At 48.2% G+C, this 13,177-nt stretch overlaps 1 protein-coding gene across 4 annotated transcripts in view; it reads left to right on the top strand.

The window, feature by feature from the left end:
• FAM219A (family with sequence similarity 219 member A) overlaps positions 1-12,299 on the top strand; it is a 100,285-nt gene extending 87,986 nt beyond the window's left edge. For 2 of the 4 annotated variants that reach the window (XM_035565900.2, XM_035565903.2), the window contains exons 4-6: positions 1,566-1,646; positions 2,010-2,064; positions 3,102-12,299. In XM_035565900.2, the coding sequence (XP_035421793.1) occupies positions 1,566-1,646; positions 2,010-2,064; positions 3,102-3,260 (295 nt within the window). In that variant the 3' untranslated portion in view covers positions 3,261-12,299. The remainder of the gene's footprint in view (positions 1-1,565; positions 1,647-2,009; positions 2,065-3,101) is intronic. The other 2 variants (XM_035565904.2, XM_035565902.2) reach the window with 1 other exon arrangement.
• The last annotated feature ends 878 nt before the right edge of the window (positions 12,300-13,177 follow it).

The following is a 13,177-nucleotide window of genomic DNA, read 5'->3' as shown; positions in this document are numbered from 1 at the left end:
TTCTCAACAAAAAGATCTAGTGATTTGTTTTAATCAAGTAAATAGCACCACAAAGGGCTGTTCTCCTTAATCCCCCGATGGTGCTTTGTTCACACACAATGTAGTAACAATTGTCAGTGAGTGTATGTGGAGCAGTGACTTGAAAAATGGAGAGCGGGCATGGGAGTGAGTGCCTCTATTATCTGTGCAGGCAAGCTGCTGCTGCCAGATCACAGCTTCTGTTTTAGTTCCAGACATCTTTGCTTCTTGACTTCCTTCCTACATGCTTTGTATGGAGCAGAAGGAACCTCTGGAGGATATGGGAAGGAGTTTTGCATTTTGCAAATGGATCCTATTTTCTGCAGTTCTCTGATGCAGCAGGCTGGAAATTCTGCATCATCAATTAATTTCTTTAGCCTTGCATTTCAATGAACGCAGTAAGAAAATGCAACTAGTCGTGAGCCTATACATCTGCTTTGTTACAACATTTCATATATTTTGCTCTCCCTGAGCCTTTCCCATCTTCAATGCCTTTACATTACTAAAATCATAAAGGCTTTCTGAAATTTTCTGAGTAGAAGCAGAAGGGCTTTGCAGGTGGTTAAAGAGCAGTTAGAGCGTGCATGAGATGGATTATCATTTTTAGACTTTCCCAAACTCTTAGTGAAGCCCTGCTGTATCATTGTATTGTTAAAGACCAATCATTCATTTGGGAGAGAATCTGATTTAACCCGCTGAATAAGGAGATTTCTGTGATTATCTTGCAGTTCCCACCTGCTGAACGTAGCACCTTGCTCCATTTGCTGAGTCTGGCTGATCTTATTTTAAATATGAACCCAAGTCTTTGCGCAATTTTGTGGATGAAATAACTCTGTTGTGATCTGGATACCATTGAATAATGTATTTTCCTTATGCTAGAGGCTCTGAAGTCTATATTCCATTCCACAGATTCCCTCAGGCAATTAAAGGTGCAAAGTCATCATCAGCCATTGTAACAGTCTGATGAACTGAAAATCTTTATAGAATAATGGGATTTTAAAAGCACTAGTCAGACAGGGCTCTTATGCTGTACCCACCAGCTCTCACTTCTCATATTACTAAAATTAGGGGTGAGACTTCACAAGTTCTGTGTTATGGGGGCTGGGTAGGGACTCAGGCAGAAAGACCAAATCCCTTATTTCCAATCCTAGAATACCTTCCCCTAGCTAGAATACCTTCTCCTGCTTACTTAATGCAAGTGCCATGTACTCACTGCTAGGAAAAAAGTCAACGCAGAAGTCTGACAAGGCAAGCACTGTGAACTGAACAGTTTCATCAGAATGAAGCCCAGAGTGTCCCAATCATTTTGCCTTCCAGGGAGGAGTGTGTTCCCAAGGCACGTCCAGCATCCATCCCTGTAAATCTGCTCTGAGCTACCCAGAGACACAGCCTGCCTCCTCTGAACTGCACTTATTTAAATGTCTTCACCAGTAAGGGAGGACTTGCAAAGAAATGAAATGGGGAAAGCCTGTCATATGACTTTGATATGACTATGTGTGGTACTGAGCTTTACTGTGTGGTTAATGGAGAACATTTAATTATTTCAGGCTCGTCGTTCCCAATAAGGGCTATTCGTCATTAGATCAGAGTCCAGATGAAAAGCCACTGGTAGCCCTGGATACGGACAGGTATGCAAAGTGATAATAAGATGATATACGTTGTGGTGTGAGCAAGTTTTCATGACAGAGCACAGCACTGGAGCTAACTCCTGCTGAAACCATTCTTGCAGACCACTTGCAGCCTTCCTTGCTGTGCCCTTTGGCATATGCTCTAATTGGTCTGTGTGTGTAAACAAGCAGGAAGAGACAAGAGTAAAGAGCACTTTCATGGAAATGTCTGAGGTTCACAGATGAAAGTTGCTCTCCAGGCTCCCTTGATGTAAATTGTCTGTGCCTAAAGGACAGCTTCACAGCACAAGAAGGATAGGAGTAAGCAGGGAATTCAGGTCTCTTTAACTGTTTCCTTCTTTGCTGTCTTGTCCTTCCCTGCAGTGATGATGACTTTGACATGTCCAGATATTCCTCCTCGGGATACTCATCAGCTGAGGTGAGTTAGACTCTCTCTTGCCATCCTTGCTGTGAATGCTGATAGTAGAGCATCCAGAAATGGCTTAGAGCAGCCTTTTGCAGCCAAAAACAGCTACACAAGGAATTTAGCAGTGGTATAAACTCTGTGAGTCTGGAAGGGACCATGGCAGAAACAGTGTCATGTTTCCTTCTTCCCCGGTGATCTAGTTGGCTCTGTCCCCACATTGCCACAGCACAGACAGAGATTTGCCCATCAGCTTCACTGAAGCTCTTCCCAGTTCTGCTCAATCCTGCAGTGCTGGCCGATGTGGTGCAAAAGCATCAGTTTGTCTGTCGTGGCAGCTCAGCAACCATCTGCTTGCCAAGGACACAAATAAAGGAGCTGAGGGTGTGCTGTCATTTCCAGTTCTTGCGTGGGTCAGGGTCACCTGGAGGGTGTTTACTTGGAGCAAGCAGAAATTCCAAAGAGGACTTAGAGATATGAACTCTTGCCCTCTCAGAGAGAAATGGCAGGAAGTTCACGTTTGTTAATCCCTTGCATTGTTTCTGAATGTATTCCCAAGCTGTCCGGTGAATTAGCTGCTCAGCCTCTGGGTGCTGCTTCTGTAGGATCTGATTTACAGGCAGGGTGCTGAGCAGCCATTCTGCATGCAAGTTGCTGGAAACTGTTCCCCCTTGCATCCCTTCCTGGGGCAAAATCTTTCTGAAGTGTGGAGAAACAACCAAGAGCAGGGACCAGGTCAAATGATCTGGGCAATCTGTGGGCCCTGATTCAAAGGGTTTTTCACCCAGAGCTGGCTAGACAGCACTTGAATCTGAGATTACAAAGAGCCATGTGGCTCTACCACCTTTCAACTGCTGTAGTGCCCCAAACTGAGTGGAAGGACTACACAGCTCCCGGTTGGTTTATTATCATCATTTCCCGTTTAAAATATCATATATACTTCCCATATCGTATGTGAGTAATATATTCCAGAATAAGGGACCTCCTTCCTCTTCTGACCTGTCAGAAGCAAGAAGCCTCAAGTGTTTGACTGTTTGTCTCTTTGTCTGTAGCAGATCAACCAAGACTTGAACATCCAGCTGCTAAAGGATGGGTACCGGTTAGATGAGATCCCAGATGACGAGGACCTCGACCTAATCCCCCCTAAATCGGTCAACCCTACCTGCATGTGTTGCCAAGCCACCTCCTCCACCGCCTGTCACATCCAGTAGTGAGGCCGGCAGGCTGTGATCAGTGCTTTCCACTATAACTGTAAAACTTAACAGCCATTGCTTCCTCCTATGGTAGGACGTGCACCTCTTTGTGTTCATGGAGCCAGGAGAAACCAAAAAATTCATTTTATGATTGGTTGATAAGTTATTTTAAACCATGGTTAAACAAAAGAGTTAAACTCAAAGTGCCAGGCAGTGCCTGGCAGAACTGACTGGTCCAGGGAGCGGATGCAGAAGGGCCCAGAGATACTTCTGGGTTTATGTAGGCACCAGAGATGTTTTGTAAGGTGTCAGTTCCAGAATGGGAAGGATTGGATGGGGCTGCAGTTAATCCTACCCTCTAAAAACAATCCATTTGCAAGATCAGGGGTGAGTGAGGTGTCAGGGGGGTTTGCCTGAGGTCAGTTTGTAATTAGTTCGCTAAGCCTCATTTGCCTGCGTAACCAAAATTACACCATGACCAGGGCACAGGAATGGCAATGGAGCAGGGCATCCTTTCTTACGGCAAGTCTAGCCAGGAATAACATGACACAATTCATTCACTTGCAAGAAAGGCAAGATGGTGGCATTTCACTGTGAGTCAGTACTAGCTAGAGCTGTGTCACACACCCAATGCAATCTACCCTTAGCACCACATTAAATTATCACCAAACACATCAGATTTGATTTGCAATCCGTCCATACTCTCAGTAGATTCAGTCCTTGCCTGAGAATACCAGAATCATGAATTCAGTTCAGTTGAATACACTGACTTCAGCTTCTACTTAATTCCTGCGAGAGCCATCTGCTTCCAAAAATCTTAAACTTTGTTCAACTAAGAAAAAATGAGTCCTGCATAAGACAGGACTGGAGCTGTACAGTCTGAAGGTCAGTGCTGAAAAAGCTAGTTGAAGAAAGATATTTTTTAGAGCTCAGCTATTGGTGCTCTTGACAGTACATCTCTTGGTGCCTATGGGAGAGATTTGTTAATGTGCTGGTGTCAGACTTTAGGGGAGTTTTCAGCAACAGAGGGATTATGAGCAGATTCAGCTGAAAAAAGCCGAGTGGAAACTACTGTTTATTGCATCTCAGCTCCCTGGTGCACCAAGCTTTGTCTGTTAGAGCTGTCCCACCTCAGGAACAATTATGTTTATTTGATGCTGGAATAGTCAGGAAACCTGGTGTTACATTAGATTTCTGGACTGAATTGCCAGTTCACCAACAGATTGTTTTAAATGCAAAATAATGTCTAGAATTAGGAATATCTCCTTCCCCTGTTCGGTTTTACACTGCTGGCTTCAGAAGGCATGGGACTCAGGTGATGGATGGGCTGGCATCTTTCTCTGAGGTGAAATCTTTTGACACAGCCACAACTGTGTCTTTTCCTGCTTAGCCAGGAAGAAAGGCTGCCTGCCTTACATCAGCGCTCGCTTTAGAGCCTGGTGGAAAGAAAAAGTGAAGGCACTTCTGTTTCCGATCAGAATTCCCCTGAGCCACAAGAAAGAGCCTGATCTCCACCCTGAAGTACAGATCCCCTGTATGAAATTTGCACATCATGAGCTGACTTTTTAAGAAGTTCTCTTGGTGATGAGGAGGACACGTATTTAACATCACATGTTTTTACTCTGTGCAGTGCAAGGCATGATGTCATCTGCAGCATGAGCAAAAGAGCAGGCATACAGGGCTCCTGGGCTTTATTATTCAGCAGCTAGCTGCAGGCAGCCGTGAAGGCTGTGTTTGCCCCCTCCCCAAAACAGGGACTGTTGCCCTGTCTGCCAGGGAACAGAAAGAAGATGGAGCAGACTTGTTTACTGAGCATCTCTGCCTCCTTGTGCAGAAGTGCTGGTTAACTTGCCAACTCCTCTAGGGAGAGAGTGTACCTCTATTGAATTCCTCTCACCTTCTCATCACCTGGCAGTGCTGAGGGGGAATATTTCAAAAGTGTTTCTAAAGAAGCACAAAGCTTCAGCTCCCCAATTCCTTGCTTCTTCTTTTGTGTGCCAGCCTTCCCATCCAGTGCTAGCTCCGGTGTGAGATTAGCAAGTTGTCTGCAGTGGGGAGAAGAGCTCTAACAGCACTGTGTGGGAAGAAAAGGTAAAGGGAGGAAAAGCTCACGGAGTCTTTATTTTCAGATGGGGAATGTAGTCAAAGCCTAACAGAAGCCCCGTGGTCAAACTAAATCCTATAGGACGTGGCCAAGTCTCTTTAAAAGTTCACACTTCTAAAGCAGGAGGTTGCAGTTCAGCGTTGGTACCATGCGACATCCCCATTGCGCTTATCCTCCTGGGTCGGTGTCTGTGCCTTCCAGGCAGGCTGCACACACTCAGCCTTTCCCACAGGAGCATTTTGGTGAGCCTGCTCAAGCAATGAGGTGTCTGTTTCTGTTGGTTAACCTTGGCAGACTGCACATCCCACAGTTCTCCTTCAAACCACCTTTGTCTTGGGACAAAGATGGAAGGAGACCTGCTGAGATTGTGTCTCCCAGGGCTGTAACTTCCCCTCTGAAGGACAGACCTTCCCTATAACCACTGCTAAGTTCTTTCATTGCCCGTGTTGCTGTTCTTTGCCTGCTATGTGCTCCAAGGCATTCCCCAACCCCACAACCCTGCAACCGCCCTCCACCCTTTTCATTGTGTGACGTGCACCTGCTTCCACCATAACCCCTTAAGGTCCCTGGGAGGGAACTACTCATTTGCACATGTGAGGGAGGGAAGTGAATTTAAATGTGAACTAGGCCAGTGCTTCCTCCAAATACAGACAGAAGCTCAAGCCAAGTGTTTTTCCCTGCTCACAGAGGAGCTGGTTGCACAAATAGCTGGTTTGGCACGACAGTACAGGACCATAAAATGGCAATTTTTTGGCTTCTCCTCTCTATGCTTTGTGTTCATATATTTTATTAGGGGATTAAAGTAGAAGGGGTGGGGAAAAGTAGTTACCTGTGTAGGGTCATTATCAGGAAGGCTGAATGGATTAAGGCAATGCACGTGTGGCTATCATAGAAAACTGACCACTAACCCTTCTGAACTGCAGCCCCGTAATCAGGTTATGACCATGGGGCATGTTTGTTGGCTCATTACAGATTATGATGGACAGCCCAGCAGTGTGTGTTAGCAGCAGATTGGCTTGGCTCTCCCTGTCTGGTCTTGTGTTCAGACCTTTGTTTTGGCCAGGTTTTCCTTGTGTCCTCACTGGAGGTTGTGGGGGCTTCCCAGGAAGGAGTTGGTTGTTGGTACATGGTTGTTCTGGTGCTGCTCTCCTTATACCAGCAGTGTATCTACTGCCTGGAGAAGGCAAAAGCAAACAGCACAGCCCTTGACTCTTTGTTGCAGCATTAGAAAGCCCTAAAATCTGCAGAGCTGCTGGGTACTCTCTGAACTGCAGGTTGCTTGCAAGAAAGCAAATCATTCCTTGTTCCAGTCTTTGCACCAAACCATACAGTCTTCTCAGGCTTTATTTTCAGTCTGAAGTGTACAGAATACCAGGGGGAGCAGCGCCGTGGAGTATGAAAAACTGCATTACTGCCCATCTAAATTACCACGCAAATAGGATAGCTTCCTTATAGTGATGCTGGCACCTCTAACAAAGGAATTTGCATTTGGTGCCTCCTAAAGCCAGATTGGCTTTTGGGGCTAGGATTTTAAGTAATTTTAGTCACCAAATTATCTGAGTTTGGGCAAATCATTTCCTCTTATCAGATGTTAGTTTAGCCCTTTCATGTGAGCTGGCTTTGGACTGCAAGGTCTCAGCACTCCCTTCTTGTCTCTCCAGACAGTCTGCAAACCCCCCATTTCCAGATGTCCATGTGAGGGGAAGTATCCCCCCGGAGTCGAGGAAGGGTCCTAGATAGCATGGTCTAGTCTGCTTTTCCTGTGGTTGTATAAATAACCTTTGGCTGAAGGAAGGCTGATGTCCAGGTGACCATCCCGGAGGCTCATTTGATGTCCTATCAGACATATTTTGAAGCCGACCTTTGGAAGAGCCACTGGATCATACCTGATGTTGCTGCACGTCTACCCCCAATGCGTATATTTGGCTGTCAGGTCTACTCTGCTCTTCTGGCCATTGTGCCTGCAGGTGCCTTGCGATTGCAAAAGCAGGCAGCCAAGCCTGCTGCACAGACTTCATAAGGGGCTTGAGGGTGCTGTGCCCACCCACAGACAGGACAGACTCAACTGCTTCTGGTTTGGCTCTCCATCTCCTTTCCCAAAAGGAGACAGCTGATCTGCTCAGCTGTGTGCTGGCTGACACATTGATCTGAGATCCTGAGCCCAAACCTTCCCTCTCCATGCAGAGTCTGTCCTCAGGCCGGCCTGCAAGCTGTACAACGGCGTACAGGAAGCTTGAAAAGTACAGCACCCTGTATGTGACTCAACAGAAATATGAAGATGCTTTTGAAGGAAGGAAAGACCCAGCTGGGCACCAGATGGAACAAGAGAAGAAAAACAAGCAATAACTGGAAAGGTTGCCAAGTGCTGCCTTGGCCTAGGGCAGATTCCAGTTGTCCAAGCTAATCTATCTCAGTGCAGTGCTGATACCAAGCAAAGCTTGCTTTCAGATGCATACACCAGAAACATTGTGTCCCTGAGCTAGCACTGCAGCCAAATACTTCTGCAGAGAGTCTGCTGGACCATCAGCGCGCAGAAATGAGATCTGGGGTCCCTTGCTGCTTTTGGCACGTGTGTTTGCTCCAACCCCAGGCAGGTCGTGTCCCCTCTTGACATCCATTCACTTCTGCAGTGCAGGGGAGAAACCTGCCTTCCCCGGCCACTACCACCCCGCATGGATCTTTTCAAGTATGTGGCAGGCACCATTGATAGGACAGCTCTGCAAGCAAGGTGCAAAAAGCAAGTTATAAAAGTTTTACACGTATTTTCAAAGTTCTGCAGAGAATAGCAACACAACTCTCCTTTCCCTCTGTTTACCAGCGTCCAGTGTTGCTTGCATGTGCCAGAAGGCTGCAGGGTGAGCTTAGTATAGAGATCAAACAGCTTTGGGGGCAGATGTTTGGCAAGGGGTTGTTTCCCAGTTATTTGGCTGCTGTCCCGTGCACAGCTGTCTACTTGATATGCAGGCTGACACAGGGAATGTGTAAGAAGAATTGGTGGTCCAACAGCACCATCCCCTGCCAGCAGACTTAAGGAATTCAGGAGTGCAAGTGGATTTCCAGCTCAGACAGTGAATTTTAATTGGGTGGAAGAGATCACTGACGGGCTTATCTGGGATATTCCCAGGGAAGTTTCATGCTTTTATATTTAGCATGTTTGTAATGATCTGAGGCACTTGTGTCTGGGCTCTTCCTTTATTTTTCCATTCTTCCTTGACGTACTCACACAGTATGGCCACTCTTACCTAGAACAGAACAGGCTTTGTCACCTGGCTGCTCAGCGAGCACAGGCTGCATGTGCCAGCCTGAACATACCCTGGCTTTGGCCTCTGGCACCCTTCAGAGCTGACTCTTCACAACTCACTTCTCTTTCTAGTTCTCATGTCTCGAAAACATCTGCAGAGATGGGCAGAGTGCTACAGGGGAAGCTGGACTAGGCTGAGCCTGAGGGGCAGGCACGGGAATGTCTTAATTTTAAGGTGCTTTTCACCTCAAGGAGGACAAGGCGTCCTTGTCACTTCTTGTCGAGGCCTTCTTGTGCAAGAGGCTGCCCCAGACCTTGAACTGCACCTCACCAGACGAACGTGCCTGTTACAGAGCCACGCAAACCCTGAAGCAGAAGGGCAAGAGGCTTAGAGGAAGAGATTGGGACCTGGGATTACACACAGAGGGTTGATGGCAGACTAACCACGTGCAGGTTTCTCCGTGGGGCTGGCATCCCAATTTTCACTCCGTGTGTTGTGCAGCTGAGCTGTTGCATCTCCTCCCAAAAATTACAACTACGTCCCCTCCTTCATCCCCCTTGACACCAGTGGCAGTCCCAGGATCACAGCAGCCTGGCTGAGCACTCCTCCGACAGCTTGCTTGGAAGGCAAGGGCCAGGGGCTAATGGAGATGACATGGATCAGAGCACCGTGGCCCATGCAAGCATTCAGGAAGCCACGGCACGGAGCAGGACATCGCTGACTTTCCCTGGCGTCTGTGGCGAGCAGCTCTTCCCATTGCTTCCCAGACCCACTTGCCAGCAGAAACTGGTGGTGGGTCTGAGGCTTTCTTTTTCTGTAAAAAGCTGCTTCAGCAAAAGATGGATTTGCTCCTGGAAGGAGCTCGCCTGGCTGATCGTGCCTGGTCTGCGAGGCAGCCATTTCCATAGTAACAAGTGGCGATAGAGGCGGTGGGATTACATCAGGGAGTGAAGGTACAAAAGAAGCCTCATTTAAATTTGGCTGTCTCAGGCGTGGCACTGGAAGCCAGCGCAGTAGGCACCAGGAAAAGAAAAGGCCACCGAAAGGCCGTGCTGAGCTAAGTCCTGTTACACACCACGATGTTTGCCCTCCTGGAGCAGGATTTCTCCCCAAGCTGCCCATTCAGCTGTCCCAGGTCAGGTCTCCAGAAAGCACTGCTCTGCCCTGACTGCCTTCTCTTTTCTGCACCAGTTCTAAAAAAGCTGCCACTCCATTTGTTACTCATCTTCCTCAAGGCTGCATGATCTGGGAAAGGCAAAGTTTATCGGGAGATGTGATACAGACCCACAGGGAGCTGGAAAATTTGGACAAGGTCTCCTCTTCACAGCAGCTCTTCTGGTTTTTATCACTTCTGCCTCCTTCCCCAGCTCAGATTTGTCTGCTCTGTTTCTTTGCATGGGGAAGCTGGCTGGGATAGCAGGTATGTTCGGCTTGTCGGTGACAAACCGAAGGCAAACATCAGACCAGCAGGAGATCCAAGAGGTGTGATGGTGGGTGAGCCACCGAGCCGGACGGGATTTCTCTTCACCCACCTGAGTGGCCAGGGGAAGGCCGTGGGGCTGAGGGTCACCCAAGCGAGTTTTTTACCCACCAAGCCCAGGTGGGTGCCGTCACCCTTCCAGCATCAGCACTGTGGGCACACTGGGACCAGAGATCTCGGTCCAAGACCTGTCTGAGCCTGAGACCCATGGGGAGGCACAGGTGGAAGTCTGTCGGTGGTCCCCTTCTTGGCTGTGAAACACATGGGTAGGGCTGTGGTTCTGCAGAGAGAACCAACTCTTGCAGAGGATGAAGTCTTTGCAGGGGAGAAATTTCAGGAAGATATTTCCCCCCCCCCTCCCTTTTTGCACGTTTTTAACCATTTTAACCCTTTCCACAGGCATTACTGAACCTTAATAAAGAAGGAAATGAAGCACCATTAAATAGCTTTCTAAAGGGTTCTGAAAGCAGGCGCTGCTTGCATGTGGAGCTGGTCTGTGTCTACCGTGTGACTTCCACACCTCATGGCACATCCTGTAACTGAGTCCCCTGGAGTGCTGCGCAGGGACTAGGGTGGGAGAACCAACACTGACCATCACGTCAAACATCAGTCCCAAACTAGAGAAGGGTCAGATAAGGGAAGGGGGGAAAGCAGCAGCAATGATAGAAGTATAACTAGTTGTCACAGGTAAACTTGGGTATCCGTGTCCAGTGGTTAGTTCTAGAATCGCAAGCCTTGTTATATTGCACACGTCCTCCTTTCACTCCTCTTTTCTCAAAGCAGCCATCGTCTTTTTCTTTTCTTCCTCCCCTTGAACTTGTGATGAGCAACAGAGGCAGTTGCACCAGAATGACTCTCAGCCCAGTTCTGCATCCCCCTCTCCCACCCAAACCCAAGGCAGTCCGGACAGCTGTTGGCCATCACAGTTCTTAATTTTTGGTAACTCCACTTGGATTTCTTTCCTTTTGTACCATGGCTTCCTCCACAAGCACCCCAGCAGGGCAGCACAAGAGGCTCTGACCATGTCCCGGGAAGCTTCTTTGCCCCTGGCAGCACCTTGCAGACTTGCACCTTACTGGGAACGTACTGGGTCGATGCTGGTGAGATCTGGCACTGCCAATCTTGCGTACGTGGCAGCTGATGGGAATCCACCGGGAGAAGCTGGCAGGAAGTGGCTACTGCCCTTTTCTTTTCAATTTTGAGGGAGAGGGGGATTTTTTTGGCATTAAGATTTTTGTCCACCTTCCAGTGGCCAAGTTCTGGGCTGCATTAATAATTGGGGTTGATTGGCTGTCCGGGCAGGTATGGAGCTTCACACCAGCTTTGATAGCAAACATCACAGCTGCATCTGCAGCATGGCTGCAGGCTGGGTTTCTCCTGTGCTGGCAACAAGCAGGCTGCGCTTCCAGCTGGCTCCAGATAACCTGGCAGGTGGGGGGACAGCCCTCTTCTGAGTCCGGATCAAGTCCGAACTTCCATTTCATGTCCTCAGCTTGAAAGAAACTAAACCCAAACAAATGCTACCAAGGTCTCCTTCCATCGCGCAGTACATGGCGCCCAGGGGAGGGGGTGGCGGGAGGCATTTGTGGGTCACTGCAAATGGGATCCTTCTGGGATATAGTTAATGGAAATGCCTTTCAGGAGAGACCTCCCAACCTTTCTGTTAATCTCAAAGCAGGAGATGAATTTCTGGCTGTCCTTGCATATAGTGAAACATAGCTGAAACAGCCAAATGCAAAGTAGAGTTAAATGTAGGGTTTGACCTGAATAACCTTTTAATTAGGAAGATAAATTTGTTGTAGCTTGACCTTAGTCCATGTTAGGAACCTGCTAATCATTTGACATGCAGAGTGTATTAATGCTGCACTTAACTTGGCCATTGGTTTTATTATCTGGTTTTGGGAGTTTTTTACTCCTGAAGCATCAGTCTGCATCTTGTATGGATTCTTTTTCTTTCTTCTTGTTCAGAACATGTAGCACACTGTTGTACTTCTGTTCCCGTCCGCGTAGAGTATTGCCTTAAACAGATCAGTTGTGTTGTGGTTTGTTTTGGGTTTTCTTTTTTTCTACCATCAGTTTTATGCATTAATTTATTTTAAAAGTATGTTTTTTTTGAAAAAAACATGAAGCGTATAATATTTTTTTTTAACATTTCCATTGCAGTATTTATCATTGTTACTGTTTGTGTGTAGTGTAACAATTAATGATATTAAAAAGCATACATATGAAAACCAGCCTGCCAGCCTTTGTCACTGGAGCGAGCCGGACAGCGGGGTGGGAGGACACGAACGGCACCACCTCCTCTGCAGCCCCAGCCCTCGCTGAGGCTGAAACCACGGGTGGACAAGTGGACGGGGAGCAGGAGATTTGTACTGGTGTACCTTTGCTTGGCCTCCAGCTCAAGGAAAACATGAGCTCTCCTGGGAGCGGGGTGGCCCCTGGGAGCCCTTTCCGAGGATGAGGGGATTTAGGAAGCCAGCCCTGGCCTCCCCCATGAGGAAGCTGCTCAGAAAACTGCTCCTCTCCCCATGACGCCCTGGCTGATGGGCTGTGTCTGCAGAGGCAGTCCCACTGCTTTCCAGCCCTCGGTTCCCTCCCGCCCCCATCGCTTTGCCTGTGCTTTCCTTCCACCCGTCAGCTGATGATTTAGGGCTGCCAGTGACTAATGGAGAGGAGCCAGGCAGTGAGCCCAGGACCCCTGAGGGAGGTGCAGCAGTGCCACCAATGCCTCAATACCATCAACTGCTGTTTTCCTGCCAGTAAGTAGTGCAAACCCATGTGCAAGAGACTCACAACTTGAATTTATCCCATTAAAGAGCAAGCCACAGCCCCTTTTTTGCCCCACCGTGTCCACCCCACATGGGACAGGCAGGTTTTACCCAGCTTCCAGGAGGGATGAAAATTGGTGGCATCTTGGGGAGCCTCAGGATGGAGGTGCCCAGGACAGAGGGGTCCTGCTTGGCATCTTTTGGGCAACAAGCACACATGGTTCATGTAAATCCCTCCCCGGGTGTAACCCAGCTGATGACACTGAGCTGGGTGAGGATCTCTCCCTCCACCAGCCCTGCAGAGCCCACCGCAGCACTCGGGATAGCAAATGAGCCACTCA

Source organism: Cygnus atratus, chromosome Z (genome assembly GCF_013377495.2).
Source record: "Cygnus atratus isolate AKBS03 ecotype Queensland, Australia chromosome Z, CAtr_DNAZoo_HiC_assembly, whole genome shotgun sequence".
Taxonomy (NCBI): Eukaryota; Metazoa; Chordata; class Aves; order Anseriformes; family Anatidae; genus Cygnus; species Cygnus atratus.
Note: the sequence above shows the minus strand (reverse complement) of the source record. Positions and strands in the feature narration are given on the sequence as shown.